This window comes from Lagopus leucura, unplaced genomic scaffold, assembly GCF_019238085.1.
Source record: "Lagopus leucura isolate 7727_CA_CO unplaced genomic scaffold, USGS_WTPT01 Super-Scaffold_100001, whole genome shotgun sequence".
Classification (NCBI taxonomy): Eukaryota; Metazoa; Chordata; class Aves; order Galliformes; family Phasianidae; genus Lagopus; species Lagopus leucura.
Window position 1 is genome coordinate 78,561,391 of NW_024962262.1, and position 19,702 is coordinate 78,581,092.

Here is a 19,702-nt window from a genome sequence, read left to right on the forward strand (position 1 = left end):
AAAAAAGAAAAAAAAGATGTTTTTCTTTAATGGAAATCACAGAACAAGAAAATGGTAGGCACAACCTCATATAAACTGCCACAATGCCAGGAGAGGTGGAGTAGGAGAACTGACAAGAAAAAACATTCTCCATTAGAACAATAAATCTAAGTAATTCCTTAATACATGTAGGTCGCTTTAAAAGTAATGCCTCCTATCTATTTCTATGGAAAATACAACAAAGAGCACAGTAATACTGTTTGATAGAACAAATTCTCAGTCACAAAACACTATTTATCTACACAGTCACCACTAGCTATTTATTTCCACTAGTAGCGGATAACAACCTGCATGCAGCGTTCAAAAAAATCTGCAGTGGTGGAGGCGCCCCTCTATTTCAAGGAGCTATGATATTGCTGTTGCTAGTGCCCACACAGTCAATCTTTCATTAGCCCAAACAGATGGAAGTCAGATGGTGCCAAATCTGGACTATACAGTGGGTGTGGTAGGACAGTGCACACAAGGATGACAACGTGCTCCATGGTCTTCCATGGTATTGGGCCTGGCGTTACAGTGTTGGAAGAGAAAGGTTGTATTCTTCTCTGGCCTGACTGTGGAAGTTCATGCCTTCAGCTTAGTCAGTGTCACAATGTAGCAATCAGAGTTGATAGTTCATTTGAATTCTAGAAAATATAGAATGATTGCCCCTTTCCTATCCCAAAAGACAGTGTGTATCACTTCACCTACTGAGGGCTGCATCTCGAACATTTTCTTCAATGAGTAATTCATATGTTGCCACAGCATGGACTGTCATTTTGACTCTGGCTTGCAGTGGTGACACCATATCTCATCATTCGTAATGATGCAATCCAGGAAACCATCATCTTCAGCTTCCCGTTGGTTCAAACTTGAATACAGTTTTTCTGCTATTCCTTTGTGAGCATTCATGGGACCTACCTGATGCAAACTTTGCAATAATCCAACACTGCCACCATTGTTTCCAACGCACTGAAGCCAATATTCAACTCCATACATAGTTCCGTAGTCATAATCCCCTGATATGTGTGGGTGAACTGATCAAGATGTTCTTCACAGTATGACAGTTGTGCATGGCCATCTGGAATGTGGCTTGTCTTTCACAACGCTGTCGCCACTGTTGAACCACACCACCCACTGTCTCACTGCGTTCACATCCACTGTTTGGTCTCCATGAACATTCAGCAAGCATCAACACATGTTGTTGAATACAATGTTTTCCAGCTGAAGGAATTCAATTCCATACCTTTGCTCCATACACACTTCCATGTCAGACACTATTTCACTGTCAGACTGCTGCTCTGCTGGCCATTAAAATGTAATGGAATATTGGTGGGAAGGTTCAACCTCTACTGCCACACTGTCAACATTCACCTCTGACATTATGGACCAACAGAATAAAATAGGAGGCATTACTTTCGGAACAATCCTTGCACAATAACTCCCTATAAACTCAGCAAACTTACTTTGTATCTAATTCCCTGATTGATCTGATCACTTCTTTTTTTTTTTTTTTTTTTTTTTTTTTAAGTGACAGCTATTAATTTGCAAACATCTACAAGCAGACTGTTTAATTATTTTGCCTAAATTCAGAATTAGCAATCCATACAGATGCTATCCCACAATTCAAGTAGTGAAGACAAGATCTGTATTTTATCTAAGAAGCAAACTTTTGTTCAAATATTCAAAGAAAATTATTTTTAAAACACTCTTGAGAAACAGATCTACTTCATTAGGAATAACGTTACACCTTTCCATTTTGCTTACCATTTCATCTCCTCACAGCTTTTGTTCCCACAGCAACTGACTTTCTTCATTACAATCTTTTTCTACTCAACTTATTTTTGTAATAAAGCATGAAAATGGAAACATAATAGGAAAAATGGGCTCAATTCGTAGTAAAAGACAACCTTGCTCTTTGGCAGGAAAAATGTAAGAGAAGAGAAAAGTGAAAAAAAATAAAGTGAGGTGAAAAGGAGAGATTTCCTAACTATCTGGAAAAGATTTTTATTTTTTTATTTTTTTTCAGACTTCTGTAAGCTCCAGAGCAGTTTGAGAAATACTGGACCAATTCCAAATATGGTCAAGAAAATCTAAGTATTACCTTTCTAAAATTTTATTGTTTTTTTTTTTTTGTTTTTTTTTTTTGTGTGTGTGTGTGTGTATTTGGTTTTATGTTTTTATAATTTAACCGTTAATTTAAAATTTGGAATTTAAACATCTTTTTTATTACCTTAGGAAATATGAGTTCCTTCCAATTTCACTTAAAATTAATTTCAATTTCTGTAAGTTCACTTTCTGCTTATGAAGAGTAGCAAAACAATGTATATTTAGATATTGTAAAGGTTGATTTACCTTGTCACCTTCAGAGAAAGTTATTCCATCAATGGCCCTTTTCCAAGTAATCTCTGGAATAGGTTCTCCTTCTGCTTCACAGATGAGGGTGGCTTTCCCATTCTCAAATGTGGTTTCATTTTTAAGTTGTATTATTTGAGGCTGTACTGTTAAAATACAAATTATATTATTCACCTTGCATAAAGAATGTAAAAATATTTTTTTTTTACTTTAAAAAAGTGCATTTATATTCATTTACTTCAGTTTACCTACAGGTTTAACATGACCATCTATAAGAGCAATCAGCTTTTCTGATTTCAAGTTGCAGAACAACTATTTCTCTGCGTTTGACAACCTGAACTGTTGACTAAGAATGGCTGCCAGACCCTGGGCTGCCTACTCCCTTGCTTCAGTTCAATGGGATAAGCCCTTATCAACAAGGCCCTTGCCCTGGCAGCCCTGTCATTGTGCTTTTCTCCTGGCTTCTTGTCTCTTAGGGAACAGGACATTTCAGGAATGAAACAAAGACTCAATGTCTCCATGGCAATTCTGAACATCAGTAGGAGTAACTCCGTGTCACAGTAAGAGCTTGGTGCTTAACAACTGGAAAGCAGCTATGCATAGAGGGCCTAAGAGGGTCCCAGTGAACAAGAAGTTGGCCACGAACCAGCAGGGTGCCCCTGAGTAGAGATGACTCAAAGGAATCTTAACCACGAGTGTAAGTATCTGATAGAGGTGAATAAATGCGGAGACAAGCTCTTCTCAGTGGTGCCAAGACAGGACAAGAAACAACAGGTGCAAATTGAAATAACATTTAAGAAGAGCAAAACCTTTTTTTACTGTGAAGAGGAGCTGAACACAAAAGCAAGCCCAGGAGGCTGTAGAGTCTCCATCCTTGACTGTATTCAAAACACAGCTAGACACAGTCCCAAGCAATCTGCCCGGGCTAATGCTACTCTAAGCAGTGGGGTTGCACTAGATGACCTCCAGAAATACCTTCCTGATTCACCTGTTCTGTGACTCTAAGACAATCAAAGACTTGGAATAATACAGGATTATTAATATTTGTTGTGGGTTAGCTTGGTAGGCAGCAGAGCATCCTCAGTGGGATGGATTAGAGAATTAGAAAGGTAAAGGTAAAAAAAAAAAACTTGTGGGTTGTGATAAAAGACAGTTATTAGATCAGCGAAAGTTGTGTGCACAAGCAAAGTAACACCACTTCCAATCTTGCATAATTCATAAATTTCCATGAAAGCAAAGCTCTATCATGTGTAATGGTTACTTGGGAAGACAAATGGCCTAACTCAGCATTCCCTCTTCCTTCTTTCTTTCACCAACATTTGTTACTGAGTACATCACCATGTACTGTGGGAAATCCCTTTGGTCAGTTTAGGTCAGCTGTTCAGACTGTGTCCCCTCCTAGGGAGGGGACAGAGTCCTCCAGAGAGTCCTCCTTCTGCACTCTGAGCTATATATTTATATATATCTTTAGCTACTCTGTAAATTGGTGAAAAAATACATTTTTTAAAAGTCCAGAAACCGTTCATATTCTTCAGATCATTCCAGTTTACAGATACTGGTGCAGATACTGGTACAGCTCTCAAGCTATATTGTGTCTTGACAGGCTATTTACATTGCAATGCTACTTCCAGTTGAATAGGAACACTTCTTAGAGGACTTGTCTGTACAATATCATAAAAGAACTCTGCTGCAGAACTATGCATAGAATATTACTCTCTTCCATTGCATTCAAGTACCTTCATGAAAAAAATGTGTTGGCACTATATATTCAGTCATATTTAACCATTAACAAGCTTCTTCAAATATTTGCAAATTGAATGAGATACACATCTCATTGGAAAACCTAGTATGTAGCCCTATAATAGAAATATGATTCAATATGCTTACATTTAAAAGCAGTGAGCTAGGTTTCTATGAGTAAATTTAATAGGTTTTTTTTCCATGCAATTATTTTGTTTTTGATGAAATGCTTCTAGATTATAGTCCACATGAAGCACAAAATAAACAGTGAGTGAATGTATCTTCTAATGGATTTTTAGAAGTATATACTATGCAGAAAAGTAATCATGTTACGTTCATAGATCAGAAGGGGAAAGAGTCATTCCAGTTAGAAGGGAAATTAGGATGTCATCTTTTCCAACTCCTTGCTCAAAACCGATTCAGCAAACTCTGTTCAGATCAGACTGATCACAGATTTGTTGAGGATTACCTTAAAAAAAATTCCAAGAATAGACTACACGATCTTTCTCACCAGCCTGCTGCTGCAGTCCTATTCCATGAGGACAATCAGATCAGATTGATCACAGATTTGTTGAGGATTATCTTAAAAATTGTCCTCACAGTATAGATTTTTTTTTCCTTATATCTGGTATTGTTTTTCTTTTTTTTTTTTTTTACCACTATTGAAATTTATTATTAGTGTCTCACAGATACTGCATTTTGTATCACCAAGAAAAATGATAAAACCAGGCTCAAATTTGCTATATCCAGATAGATCATCTTCTTTCATTTCTACCACATCATTCCTGATCTCACTTCTCACTCCTTATCTCCATAGCCCTTCAGTTGCTTGTATATAGTCTGTTCATCCTTGGCTATTACAAAAAATCTACTTTATGTTAACTGTATAGAGATGAAAAACAAGTAATATTTTCCCTAGCCAAGTAGTGCTCTAACATCCTTCATTAAGATAAATCTAAGGTGAGAGACTCTCTGCACAAGAAGAAAATATCCTGCGAGAGCAGGGTCTCTATAAATATCAGTTGGATCCATCTTTATTTAGTACATTACAAGGCAGTAAGCAAAGCATTAAGGTAGGATAGCAATTCAGTTGAGAAAAGCTGTAACTGCTCCCAGTGGTATAACTAAGGATGCTACTTTGGAGAAATAAGTAAAGAAGAATTTGAGATAATAGATAACATCATAATAATTATAGTATTACCTCTCACTTCTAGGATCATTCAAATGTCAATGAAACATTCTATGATACTAAGCTCAGATACTCTGTTTCTATAGCCATGCCTCCTGGCTATAGTACAAAAAATTCTTCCTTTCTTTCTTTTGATATATTATCATTCTTGAAAACAAGGAAAAATGTATGGCAGATACATCATCCAAATAAAAGCATCACACATAGTATTTTATGAAAGAAATTTGCAAAATTTGGCATTATCTTCATCAGAATGATTGTTTCCCTACATATACATGACAATTTCATTTTCTCAGGATGATGCATCTTCTTCTAAAGTATATAATTTAAATTATTTATATTTTTATCTCTCTGATTTATATTCCAAATTTCTTTAAAGTCTTCTTCAAATAGATTATTAGAAGGCAAAGTTTTAACTTGACATTTTAGACATGAAGGCTGACATTTAAAGGAACAAGCACTGATTAATCATCAAATGTATCTAGCTGACAGTTATTACTAGGAAGAAGCACTGAAAACAAGAAAAGATATTATTTAATTGCTTAATTTTAATAGGTCACAAGCTATTGACTAATAGTTTGACAGCTTTTAAATTACATTTTGGGCATTAGAAAATATTAAAATACTTCTGCATAGAAATAAAAAAACATTTATTCAAGAAAGCAAATACTACGAATGACAGAAATACTGAAACGGATTTATTTTTTTCAGTTCTTAAACTGTTCTTTTTAAACTGACATGATCATTTTCAAACTGAAATGGTATTTACTTTCAGTATTCTAGCAAAAAAGAAACAGATGAAAATAAAGGGTCTCGGACTGTCAGTCCAGAAGACCTCCTGGCCTTTGCTAGTTTTCTTCAGTCAAAATTATGCTTCAATTGAAGCATTTGTGTTATAATCACAGAATCACAACATATTCTGAGTTGGAAGGGATGCACAAGGACAATCAAGTTGTACTCCTGGCTACACATCGTACTACCTACAAATCAAACAATATCGCTGAGAGCATAGTCAAAATGTTCCTCGAACTCTAACAGGCTTGGTGATGACAACACTGCCATGAAGAGTCTGTCCCAGTACCTAACCACCATCTCAGTGAAGAATTTTTTCCTATTATCCAATCTGATAATAATGTACTTAAAAAATTCTTAACCAAATGATCTGACCGAAATGAAAGTAGGTTTGAGCACTTCAGAAAGGAATTACGTTTGAGAAAGGAGTTATGCTTGAGCTTCATTAAAATGATTTTACTTGGAAGGCAGCAGTACTGCCTTTGGACATAGTCCTGGGCAACTTGGTCTAGGTGCCTCTGTGTGTAGCTGGGGACTTGGACCAGATGACCTCCAGAGATCTCTTCCAACCTCAACTATTCTATTATTCTCATCACAGTGCTCATCACTACAGATGTTACTTTTGAAATATTAGCAAGAGTGATGCTGCCAAAAAAAGAAATAACATTTGCTGGTTGGAAAGTTTGTTCTCTGAGCAGAGAAGTCTGGTCTTCAGATCTCTACCACTTTCTCAATAATTTAGTTTAAAATTTCCTTCTTGGTCTCTTCTGAATTGATTTCAAACAAGGGGAGAATACCTTATAAACTGACAGTTTATGCTCATTGCTATGTACTTTACAGCCTCCCCTACAAAGCTTAAGAACACAGACAGCAATCTGAGACTCTAGATCTGTTATTTGCTGTTTACAACTTATTTCTGGAAAATATATATATTTTAATGAATTCACAAAGTTCTACCCATATCATTAACAAGAGATTCAGCAGAACAAATAGAAAGCTTGAGACTGTCTTTATTATATCCCTTGAAAATAAATGCTATCAGTGCAAACATGGATTTATTATACGGTGAAATCACTGCCTGATATGCTGTTTTCCGGCACATCCACAGCTGAATCAGGTAGCAAAACTGCAACTCTGTCCTCATGAAAATTGCTGGTAAAATTTGAATTCTGTACATAAGCTAGAGCCCAACAAAGAAATATGTAAACAATTGATTCTTGAAATTTGAGTCCTGTCTTAAAGGAAAAACAAACAAACAAACAAACAAAAACCAACAACCTTGCTCATACATTAGGACTTGATTTAGCACATGATAAATGCACTATTGCGTATTACTAATTTCCACTTGAAGGGATTTAAGGCTTGTCTTCTGACAGATATGGTATAACCACTTTTATAGACAGCATCATTTTTATTTGAAGAATTAGAGTTGTTCCACACAGGTAAGAAAGGGAAGAAGGAATACAGAAGGTGTATGAATGTGTAACACTGAATCTTCAATTGATGACTTGCACTTCCTGAAACTGCAGCTGGTGTGGGGATGAGCAAGCACAGATAGTTTTATAAACAAGTACATAGTATTCCCTGGGTGGATATATCAGTAGATTTAAACAGAGTGCACCTACACATGTATTGAATGCTACCACAGAAAACAAAGCAAAACATACATTTATCTGCTTGTTAAGATGAAAGAAAAATAACTAGATGTGTTCAAAGCACTGGAAAAGTAAAACATGTGGCTATAAAGCTTGAAAATAGTGAAAAATGTAGGCAACCTTAACACCACATTTTCACTATAGATTCTAGCCTGCTTAGTTAAAAGGTCCAGGGCTTCTGAGAGCGTAAGAAAGCAAAATATTTTTATTTTAATTATTTGGAATAAGCATAAGAGGGGAAAAGTCAGAAGAGGTCATTTACATTTTCTATCTTCTCATATGTCTGATGACAAATCATATAGGAATGATAGTACATTCTTTCCACAATAATCAATTAAATTTACATTGTACACAGCTGCATAAATCTTCCTGCTATACAAGCTTCAGATTATACTTAAGAAAATCTGAGAAACAGAAATAGTACGTGGTCAGACGATACTATAATTATAAGCATGATCATTAAGAAATCCTCAGTGTCAGGGATTTCGCCTCTCCTCTAAAATGTATTATGTAGAACAAATGCAGCAATCACAGTTAAAAACTATGGAGGGAGCAGGGTAGAAGTATGTAGGACTTTATACATGTGTCATGGTTCCAGAAAAAGTCTGGATAACAATTTGATATGAAAATAAAATAGCTTTTAAAACACTGATACCTGAAGCAATTAAAAAAAACAAAAAACAAAACAAAAAAAAAAAACAGAAACCAAAGTCATGTATGGAAAATAAACATCTGCAGATATTAGATGGCACTATGTTGACCACACCCATACCAAAATGCAGAGTACAAGAAATTTAAAATGGTGAATTCCGTAACATTACTGTTATTATTACTGCTTTACAGTTAGCATTAGAGTCTTCAATACTACCAGAGCCCTGATGTACTCATGGAGACAATAGTCTCAAGAAGCTTGAATTGTAAATTAAGATTAGAGATAGAAGGTAGGTGAGATAAACAAGCTAACAGAGTGGGAAAAAAAATACATGTAATTTAATAGGTTATTTTAACATAAACTGTCTGTTTGTGAGCTACCGAGCTATAATAATTAGCCATCTGCCTTGCCATTTTCAGCCTGCAGTTTTTTCAATGCATTTAAGGGGAAGAAAAGTATAATAATGGTTGGCTGTACACACGTCACCAAGTTTAATCTGGGTGAAAGACACAAAAGAAGGAGAGTTATTAGTAGGAGAAAATACAGCAACTCTGCTCCACATTTTCAGAGTGAGAGGTGATTTTTGTAAAGGAAACATTAGACTAAAATCCCAGTGAGCTTTTAAGACTACAAATGAGGTAAGAAGCTTATTTTCTGATACAAAGCCAAGTCAAACTGACAGTACACAGATTATTATAACCTAATTGAAATATATCCAATAGAAGAGCACACAGGAAAAGTAGCTCTAAATATACATACTCAATGATATACTCTAAATTACCTATAAAGACTCAGGAAAGAGACTTGGGAGACAAGTCCAACAGTTTCGTGGAAACAACAGTTCAAAACTCGGGAAGCCAGAGAGGTAAAAAGAATGAAAAAGTAGGCATAGAGAGAAATTTCTAACCTGGAATTTTTCATCTTATTAAAGAAATGAACTAGTGATGTAAAACTGCATTTGATGTAAAGAACTTGCAGAATTATACTTTTTTTTTTTTTTTCCCTTTTAACTTAAAATGAGCCAAAGAAACGAACAGGCTCCATCCAGATTAAGCAAAATAATTACTTTTTTTCATGCAAGAAAGAAATTACCTAAGGATTTTAGGAGCATAGGATGTTGTGAAAGCAAAAAGGAAATGCAGATTCAAAAGGACTGAACAAACTCATGATATTTATTTAATCAATTAATTTTGCAAGAATGAAATTTAAAACTGTTTAATTTTCACTCTTTTGAAAAGTAATTCAGAAGATCACTCAATCACCACAGAACAATAAGTATCCCAATGTTTAGGCAACACATCTATGTATGTGTATGTATAAGGAGGACTAGAAACTGCACAGTCTGGAACGATAAGGAGCTTCCCAAGTAAAGACAGGGAAAGACACACAGAGGCAGTCAATCTGTTGAGTTTATAGATGGCTTCAGCCTCAAGCTTCAAATTCAGAAAACAGCATCAACCAATCCATCAGCTTCAAGTGAAAGACATCAGGTTAGCCTCTTCTGTTGGAACTGTTTTGCTTTGTATAGGTAACTACTAGTTTTAATAGGGATGCAAAATTTCATTTCCCATTGTCTTCAGTACATGCTTTAGATGTTCAAATATAAGTGATCTTCCTCTCTACTAAAAGCTGTAGTTAATTATATAGTGTAGAGGTACACTAACAATACATTGATACTATACATAAGAAAAAATAAGTTTAAAAAAAAAATAGATTGCTTAATTTGCACCATTTTCATAAATAAGCTATGGCCCTGATCCTGCAGAATGATTCTGAGGGAGATCTATATTCTTACAGATGTCTACTCTTATGAGGCCAAAGCTACACAAATGCTCAAAAAACAGTCAAGTGTTCTGTGTAAAGGACACAGTCATGAAAACAGATTGGGTAGTAGGGCATGGAAAGATAGGTAAGTTTTCATGTTTTTATTACTTTTTGATTTTGAAATTCTTTTTTCTTAATATCAGAGAATTTTTAGTGAGTATACAATCACATACTTTAAAAAAAAAAAAAAAAGGAAAACTAAAAAGACAAAAACAGATACAAAATCAGGAACACCTCTGCATGGTATTCTTCAAAAACAACAACAAAATGTGATTGAAAGGACAAATAACCATGTTGCCTCTTACAATAGTTTTCTTTTATTCTCCCTTTGGTTTTCTTGCAAGCAGCCATCTTTTAAAGGCAAATCAGAGTGAATTAACAATTTAACACACCATTGTATTGTATCTGAATAGTACAATAGTAAAGACAGCCTTTTCAAAATTGGATTCAGGATTAAAGGTTAAAGTGGTCAATAGCAAGGAAAAAGTTATAAAATTATAGAGTGGTTTCCTGCATCAGTAGACACACTGCAGGAATACTGCTCCATTGAAAATTGGGAATTATAACTTCAATTCCCTCTCGCAAAAGGAAGGATGGTACATTATATACAGTACTTACCAAAAACTTGAAGGAATGTCTGTCTTTTATCATTTCCTGCTTTGTTTTTAGCACTGCAGATATAAGGACCTGCATCAATATTTTTTATATCTCTTATTGTTAACTCTGCATTGCTCCCTCTCAATATGTATTTTTCATTTTCTTCAATAAGTTTACCATTCCTAAAAAAGAAAAATAAAAAAAAAATAAAAAAAATCAGTGGGATCCAAAGTGCAGTAGTGCACAATGAAAGCACCAATCAATTTTAAATAATCTTGTAAGAAAGTTCTATTACGCTGTTAAGAAAAATGCATTAACTCACGTGACATAAACAGGCAGTGTGTGCAAAAGGGAGTTAATTTGAGCATGATGACAACTGTTCTGCTGGATTAGTGTCGTGGTTTTTTTTTTTCCATAAGAATGTGCACATTCTAGACATAAGCAATGCATTCTGGACTCCATTTTGATGTTCAAGACCCCAGGTTCACCATTTTATTGTCAGATTCTAAAATATATGTATTAAAAATACTACAATAGTTTTATTCTTAAATTTTCATGACTTAATGGTAGTAGAAATACTTGTGAATAGAACTCTAATACATGACTTGCACTCAAGGAATCAGACAAATACATAGTTGTATAAATGAAACATTCAAAAGCACATTTTTAAGTTTACCATTGCAGTTCACATTAGTAATAAAGTATCGATTCAGAAAAATAATTTTATATTACTTACACATAGAGCCTCCTGGCTCTAAAGAACTCTTCTGAGTTATTTCCTTTCAGATGTTGTTAGCTAGCCACAATTTAGTAAGCAGACATATTTCCAGACATTATAATTATCCCCGACCAGATGGTATAGAAATAATAAAACCTGTGAACAATTTTGAGGGCTGATCAAGGCTTGACCACTCCATCTCAGTACCTTGGCATACACATGCTTATTGCAATAGTTTCTTCTAAATGGGAGCAATTCTAACTTAGTTGTTTTTTTTTTTTTTTCATTCTGACTTGTTTGATCTAGGATTCTTTTGTCCTTACTTATGCTGAATCACCAGCGTGTTCTCATATGCCTTCGTGAAGACTGCCTGGTTTTCATCAGCATTAATAAAATTGATGGCCAAGCTCTTTGTGAAAGGAAACCAATGCAAATCCCTGTTTTCATGGCCATTTTACTTCAAGATTTGAACAGAAACCATGTTCACATTCTTTCTGCTCACAGAATGCTGACATATTGTTATACTTCATATTTTCTAAAATAATACTTTCCCTAAAAGTGAAAACATCATTTATTGTTTGTTTTTTCCCCCTCTTGGGAATATTAATGGCGTACCCTGGCTTCTGTTTATCTTGCATTTCACTAACATTTTTGTTATTTTTCCACTTAAAAGTGTTTTCATAAAAATTACAATAATCTCTGTAGGAGACAAGAGACCATTCTGAGTGTCAAAAGTAGTGTCCAAGTGTCCTTCATCTCATCCACTACCTATATCTATGATTGCATATGAGAAGAAATTAGATCATGAAGATTACCATGGACCTTCTAGGAAAAGGGAAGGTTCAGATTAACACTGATACGGGTGAACAAGAAAACACAACGTGTTAAAAGAAGACTGTTTCTTTTATTATTTCTTTTGTTAGATAGTTCTATGCCCTGTCAGTAGAGACATAGGGAACAGATCCCACTAAATTTTATTACTGTAAATGATCTCCACAAATGTAAACAATAACTGTGTTTTCCGTAGGACTATTCCCATGAGTAAACATTACCAGTTCAGGACCGTACATTTAAATTATATTTCAGCCATTGTTAATTTATTTCTATTAGCGTATTGCTTCTCTGAAGGCCGTGGTTTAATGTAATATCAGTTAAGCAGAGGAAGAATTACATTCCCTTAGTCCATGAAATATTAACAAAGTACATTTACATATTAAATACAGTGAACTAAAACTAAATGTTGACAACCCTTTTTCTAGGTACCTCAAGCTGACTAACTAGAAAATGACCTATGGCATTTTTGAGTAACGTTGACACAACAGCTCAGATGCCTCCATTCTAGAATGAGAAAAATACAGCTGGAAATAAAAAGGGTCAACACAACTAATTAAAGCTCTGTCATACTAGATACGGTCTAAAGAGATGTTTAAGCTTGAAACTACAGTTTTGATCAGCAACTTGATTAATTCCAATGGAGAAGAATGTAAGACACTTCAATATCACTAGCATTTGATTTTCAAGACTTTTTTCATGTCCGGGCAGAATTTAACATTCTGTTAAATCAGTTCATTGGAAAGTGAAAAAGAATCAAGAGAAAAGAAAAATCAGATTTCAACTGATTAAAATAGCAAAGGATTGTAAGGAAGGTAGGGCTATACAATGAGAAACCCAAATTATGCAAGCCTTGTTAAAGAAAATTCACTAGAGCCAATGAGAGATTTTTAGGAGTCAGGGCATATCTTAAAAAATGAAAAAAAATACAGAGAACATTCCACTGTTACTTAATATTGCTGAATCATGTCAACAGGTACAGAGGTACTGCTTTCTAGATAGTATAATGGAAATCCTCTAAACAACTGAAGTGGAACTTGTCCACATCCTTTCTGTCAATCAGGTCTCCAGAAAACTCATTACACTTGTAAGTGTTCTAAGAGGGATTAAGAACATATATTTCTATTCCTTGTATTTAGTGCACTTTGTGTTTATTCCTAAATAACAGGGATGTCCACAAGTTTTTTTTATCTTGTTTTATAATAGTTTGTACCTTTCTGTTCTTTCTTCCTTAGTATAGCTATGAATTCATACAACAGACTTCCATTAAATCACTTCACTATACCTGCTCATTTTACAAATGGATAACCTGAGACAAGCTAAATAAAATGTCTGAACACACACACTGACAAACTGTCACAGTTATCTCTAGATCTACCTGTGTCTACGAAAGAGGGAAAGCAGGCTCACAGGCCCATCAATCCAAAAAAGGGTAGGATGGGGGGATGGTGTTTATAGGTTTATGGGACGGTTCGGCCCAGTTCTGTGACTAATAGGACCCATAGACGCACACCCCAGGAAACGGAGGTGCTCAATGACTTCTGTGCCTCAATCTTCACCTGCAAGGGTTCCAGCAACACCACCCAAGCCACAGAAAGCAAAGGTAAGACTTGGAGAAGGAAGATCTGCCAGCTCTAAGTGAAGATCAAGTTCAAGAACTGAATTGAAGGTGCACAAATCCAGGAGACGCTATGAGATCCATCTACAAGTTTTGAGGAAACTGGGAGGTGAAGTTACAAAGCTGCTATCCATCATATTTGAAAGGTCATGGAAGTCTGGTGAAGGTCCCACTGATTGGAAAAGGAGAAACATAACCCCTATTTTCAAGAAAGGGAAAAAAGAAGATCCAGAGAACTGCAGTCCAGTCAGTCTCATTTCTGTGCTGGGCAAAATCATGGAGCAGATCCTCCTGAAGGTTCTACTAAGGAACATGGAAAATAAAGATGAGGTGATTGGCCCTGAGGAGGAGGATTTGGGGTGGCAGTTGATGCAAACTCAACATGAGCTGGCAATTGCACTTGCAACCTAGAAGGCCAACTGTATGCTGAGTTGCATCAAGAGAAGCAGGTTGACGGAGGTGATTCTGCCCTCTGCTCTGCTCTCGTGACACCACACCTGGAGTACTGCATAAAGTTCTGGAGTCCGCAACACGAGAAAGGCATCAAGTTGTTGGAGCAGGTCCAGTGGGGTTCACAGAGATGACCAGAAGGCTGAGAGAGCTGAGGCTGTTCAGCCTAGAGAACAGATGGCTCTAGCACTACCTTACAGTGGCCTTCCAGTACCTGAAGCGGGCCTACAGAAAAGCTGGGGAGGGACTTTTCATAAGGGCAGGTAGTGACAGGACAAGGGGAAATGGTTTTAAACTGGAAGAGGGTAGATTTAGACTAGATATTAGGAAGAAATTCTTTGCTGTGAAGGTGGTAAGACACTGGAACAAGTTACCCAGTGAGACTGAATGCCCCCTTCCTGGGAGCTTTCAAGGCCAGGCTGGATGGGACTTTGAGCAACCTGATCTAGTGGGAGGTGTCCCTGCCTATACCAGGGTTTGGAACTAGATGTCCTCTAAGGTTTCTTACAAACCAAATAATTATATGATTCCCAGAAATATTAGATCAAGTTTGTTCCTTCCAGAATATAATTACTGAGCTCCTTCCATCTTTTTTTTTCCCGTTTCCATACCTGTCACATTTCCTGTCACAGACTTTGGGGACCTTTTCTACTTATCAATTTACAACCTCTTACCATTAGCAAAAAAAAAAAAAAACAAAGAATGTTTTCTACCCACTCAGAATATATAGCCTAGTAAGACAAAATAAAATAAAATAAAATAAAATAAAATAAAAATAAAAATAAAAGAGGGAAGGGAAACACAAGCCAGTACTGCTCACTTGGTTTCTGAAATAACCTATATATTCTTGTTTAAAATCAGTACAGACTACACTCCGTGAAAAGCTTTTGTAAAATCTGCATGAAAGCTAATGAATGGTGTAAAACAGCTGGTTGTCCCAGTGACAGGCAAACTAAAGGAAAATTAAAAAGGCAGTACATCAACACAAACAAATGTCTCTCCAAGACACTTAGCCTGTAAACATATTGTAATACTTATAAAGCATTGGAAAAAACACATCTGTAAACAGAGTTTCTTTCGTAACAGTAAAAAAAGTCAGCACTGGTTTGTCTTACTAAAAGGCCACACTAAAGAATTAACTTTTTGTTCTATTTATTTGTGTCTGCCATTGAAATCATAAAAGAGAAAAATTTAACTCTATGTTTGCCTTATGACATGTTAGGATAAAGGTGTCAGTCAAAGGAAGCTAACATTTAAAAATCAATAAAATTATTCAAAGACTCCAAAGGAGATTAATAACTGATAGGAATCCCTAAGTCATTTATAAAATGTAGACCTGAAATAAAATGTATGGATGCAATTATTTGCATTTTTACAACAGTTACATAGTAAATATTCCCAAATATCTCTGGTGCTCATTCCAATGACATCATCAAAGAACACACAAACTTAAAAAGCACTTCCATATTTCAAAATATATTACATGTTTAAAAAAATATAAACAACACTTTAAACTTATTCCATGAAGCATTCGCAATGGTAGGGTTGTTTGGAGCCTTCTGATCTCCTTCTGAATGAGAATGTAACTGAAATGCAGAATTAGGATTAGAATCAGATTTAAAAATGTGTTATTTTTACAGGAAGATAAAGTGTTATTTTTGTTATTAGAACTGCTGATCTGTATTGGTTATTTATTTATTGCATAACTGTATGTGTCTGTATGTATATATGTATGTTCAGTTTTTACATGAAGTACTTCTATGCAAAAGTTTTAAGTTTTTTGTTTGTGTTTTCTTGGAGAAATGGACTAATTGCTTCAACCTTGATTTTGTTCAAATGTGAAGAAATCATATGAATACGGTATTTTACATTTTCAATTTCTCTCACTTTCATAGTAACCTGAGTACAGTTGCATTTCTGTGTGTTTTCACTTATTATAATGATTCTTATTTTATACATGTATTATCATAATAATTCATTTGTTAATGCTGAATCTAGTTTCAGAAATTTAGAGGATAACTAAATATCAAACAATTTTAGAATTCAGTAAATAATTAAGATTGCACAGCTTACTTCATGGAGGTTACATTAAATCACGACAGAAAAAAAGCAATGTGCTATGATGTGCAGATCTCAACTGAACTTACCTAGACCAACTTATTTCTGGTGGAGGCGATCCAGTGGCTCTGCAAAACAAAGTTATGGATTCTCCTCGATCTGCAGTGGCATTATAAGATTTCTGTAGCACGGTAATTGCAGGGGGAACTGGAGAATAAAACATTATTTCCCATTAATGGAACATACAAGATTCTTTATGTTTCTGAAGAAATTTAAAGCACAGAATCCTTTGCTAAATTTGGAATTTATACTTACAGAATATGAATCAGTTATCAGTATTTTTGTATTTTATCTTAAACAGACAGTGATAGACTTCTAATATTGTCAGGTATTTATGACTTCTTTGCACTGGGATAAATTCAAAGTAAGTCTTGTTTGATAGCTGCCAATTTTCTTACAGAGCATTTTAAAGCTAACAAAGTCATACCTAGCAGTTATGTATGCAGTTATGTATGTACTCTACCACACACAAAGAGTTACTGTTGGTAATTTAATTATTTTCAATGAAAATATAGTCTCTTTCTCTTTCACTCAACTACATAGTGGACACAGAACTACGCACTGATACCAGACACTGCTTAAAAAATAGTTGTCAATACATAGCATTATCTACTAAACATACTTCATTCTTTTTATTGAATTTCCTGGGTATGACTATCACCAGCTTAAAGAATATAAACTGTGACAGACACAATGGACATAATCTATTTTAGGAATTATTTTTATTTATTTTAATAATCTATTTAGGAATTACAACCTGTTTTGATAATTGTGTTCTGCGGATCACATATTTTGTCTGTCCTTTATGAGATAAATTCAATAATGAAATTAAAACCATTCACAGAGAACCTCTCTGTGTACAATTCTTTGTATCTTTCTGATTTTCAATATTAATATAAAACTCATTTGTGGTTGGGTTAAATACACTCACTTTTATCTCTGAAAAGCTATTTATTCCCATACAAATTAAGTGGAAAATAGCTCTTAATTGATACCACTCTACATGAGCAACAATGTTAGAATCTCTGTTGGAAACCTCTTTTCCTCACAACACTACAGAACTCCAAACTCTAGACTGAAGTGAGCGTTGGCGTTCTTGTCCAGAGTAATAACAAATATATATATATAAAAGAAATTTGTAGATCTAATCTACCAATAGAAGATGTGGTGTGGGATCACAGTTTGAAATCTGATGTTCCAGGTTTCACTCTCACTCAGCTCAACAGCACATATCAAAGAGAAATGACAATTGTTCAAAATGTAGGTTTGTATACATATATACAAATAGTAGTAGAATAAAACATCATTCAGCATTTTAAATATTATCAAGTGAAGGAACTGTTGGAATATACTCAGGAGTCAAGAGGTAATCTGCTTAAAAACAAACAGTAATTAGTTTAAGGGTCTTCATTGCATGGGGCACATATTGTTATATTTTATCACAACACACAAGTTAACCACCCATTTGCTTGTCACAATCTGCACACTGTCTAAAAACTCCTATAGTTCTCTTTCAAATATGGCTGCTTGACTACAGGGATTAAATAATGTGGGCCAGAATGCAATTAACTGAGAATTCAACTTATATAATAACTTGTGTAAACCAAGATGTGCATAGGACCAGTCAAGGATAAAGCATTTATAACTCAGGAACTAATGGCACAATGGAAGCAGCTTCATTGAAATACTGACATTAAACAGAATGGGGTGGACAAAAAATGCCCTTCGTGAACTGTGTCTTTTCTAGACAACATATGAAGATACATTTATTTTTCAACAGGCCAACCCTGAATTTAAGAGAGAGGGTGAACTAAATGCTCTATTTTGTCCACATTTTCTCATGTTCCTTCCTAGAGTTTTTAAAGAAACTAATAAAATGTTAAAATGCCAATTATCAGATAATTCCTTTTAATCTACATTAAAAATAAAATGTTAAGGATCAATAAGCAATACTTCTTAATAAAATGTATTCATGATTTTTGGGATGGTTTTAAACAGAAGTAATTAATAAAATACGTACAATGGAGTAAAGATGAATTACTATGAAAAATCAGGTTTTTAACAGTAAGTAACACTAGCACTGAAAAATACACTGAAATAAATAACTACACATTGTAACCTGAAACTCAAGCTTCATAGTGATTGTTAGTATTGTTCAAATTATTAATAACAGTTGAGCTTTTGCATAATAATATACTTCGATACTATGAAATGCAATGAATTCTACTTATATACTGTGTAAGATTTTTTTTTTTAATAGCAAGTAATTACCTTTATAGGAAAACAATACTGAACAAACATGAAGTCCTTATTAATCAATTTAATTAGGACTGTTAGAAACTAATATGTTTTATAATTAAGGCTATGATAATCAGCTAAATTAAGAAGTCAACTCATTAACTTTTACTCCTTACCATTCACAATAACAATTATATCCCGAAAGTCAATCTCTCCTCTGGCTTCCACTCTTCCTTCACAACGGTATACTCCTTCATCACTTTTATTGATGTTAAGAATCTGAAGATTATTGTTTGCTAATACTGCAAATCGATCTAGAAAGTCATGTAAAAGATTAAGTAGTGTTAACAGCCATTTCCTCACAACACAAAACAAACACAGTGTTTATATTTCAAAACAGCTAAGAGTTTGTTCACAGAACATACGTATATACATCTTCACAGGAAAAAAAAAAAAAAAGTTTTTTTAATGCTATGTGAATTTAGTTTCATTACCAGAGACTCTATCAGAAAATGAAGACAGAAATGCAAAGAGAACATTTAATTGTGCTTCATCTGATGGAGGTTTACAGGACACTGATGGTGTCAATGTGTTTACATTAATGATGTATAGATTCTTAAAGTCAAACTTGAAAATTAATGCCACTACACACACTACCACAAACAAATGAAATAATTTCCTCTTTCCTGTTGCTTTCCAATTCCCAGAGAACTGTGCTTCAAGACATTTTGAAAAGCTGAGATCTTTTAACTGTGGTGAACTTTTTGCTAAAGTAAATTGTTAATGTGTGAGACAGATGAGAGAAACAGAGAACATTTCTTTAAAATGTTGAAACACCGAAAGCTCATTTATCAGTGGAAGAAAGGAATGGGAGATGTTGACTGCATACTTTTTCAACTCTTGATGAAGA

General features: G+C 34.7%; 1 protein-coding gene across 1 annotated transcript in view; it reads right to left on the minus strand.

Moving 5' to 3' along the window:
- Positions 1–19,702, minus strand: part of NCAM2 (neural cell adhesion molecule 2) — a 238,819-nt gene that overhangs the window by 101,645 nt on the left and 117,472 nt on the right. Inside the window, exons 5-8 of the mRNA XM_042868461.1 lie at positions 18,969–19,106; positions 16,584–16,701; positions 10,841–11,001; positions 2,371–2,516 (exon numbers count right to left, since the gene is read on the minus strand). Coding sequence (XP_042724395.1) covers positions 2,371–2,516; positions 10,841–11,001; positions 16,584–16,701; positions 18,969–19,106 — 563 coding nt within the window. The remainder of the gene's footprint in view (positions 1–2,370; positions 2,517–10,840; positions 11,002–16,583; positions 16,702–18,968; positions 19,107–19,702) is intronic.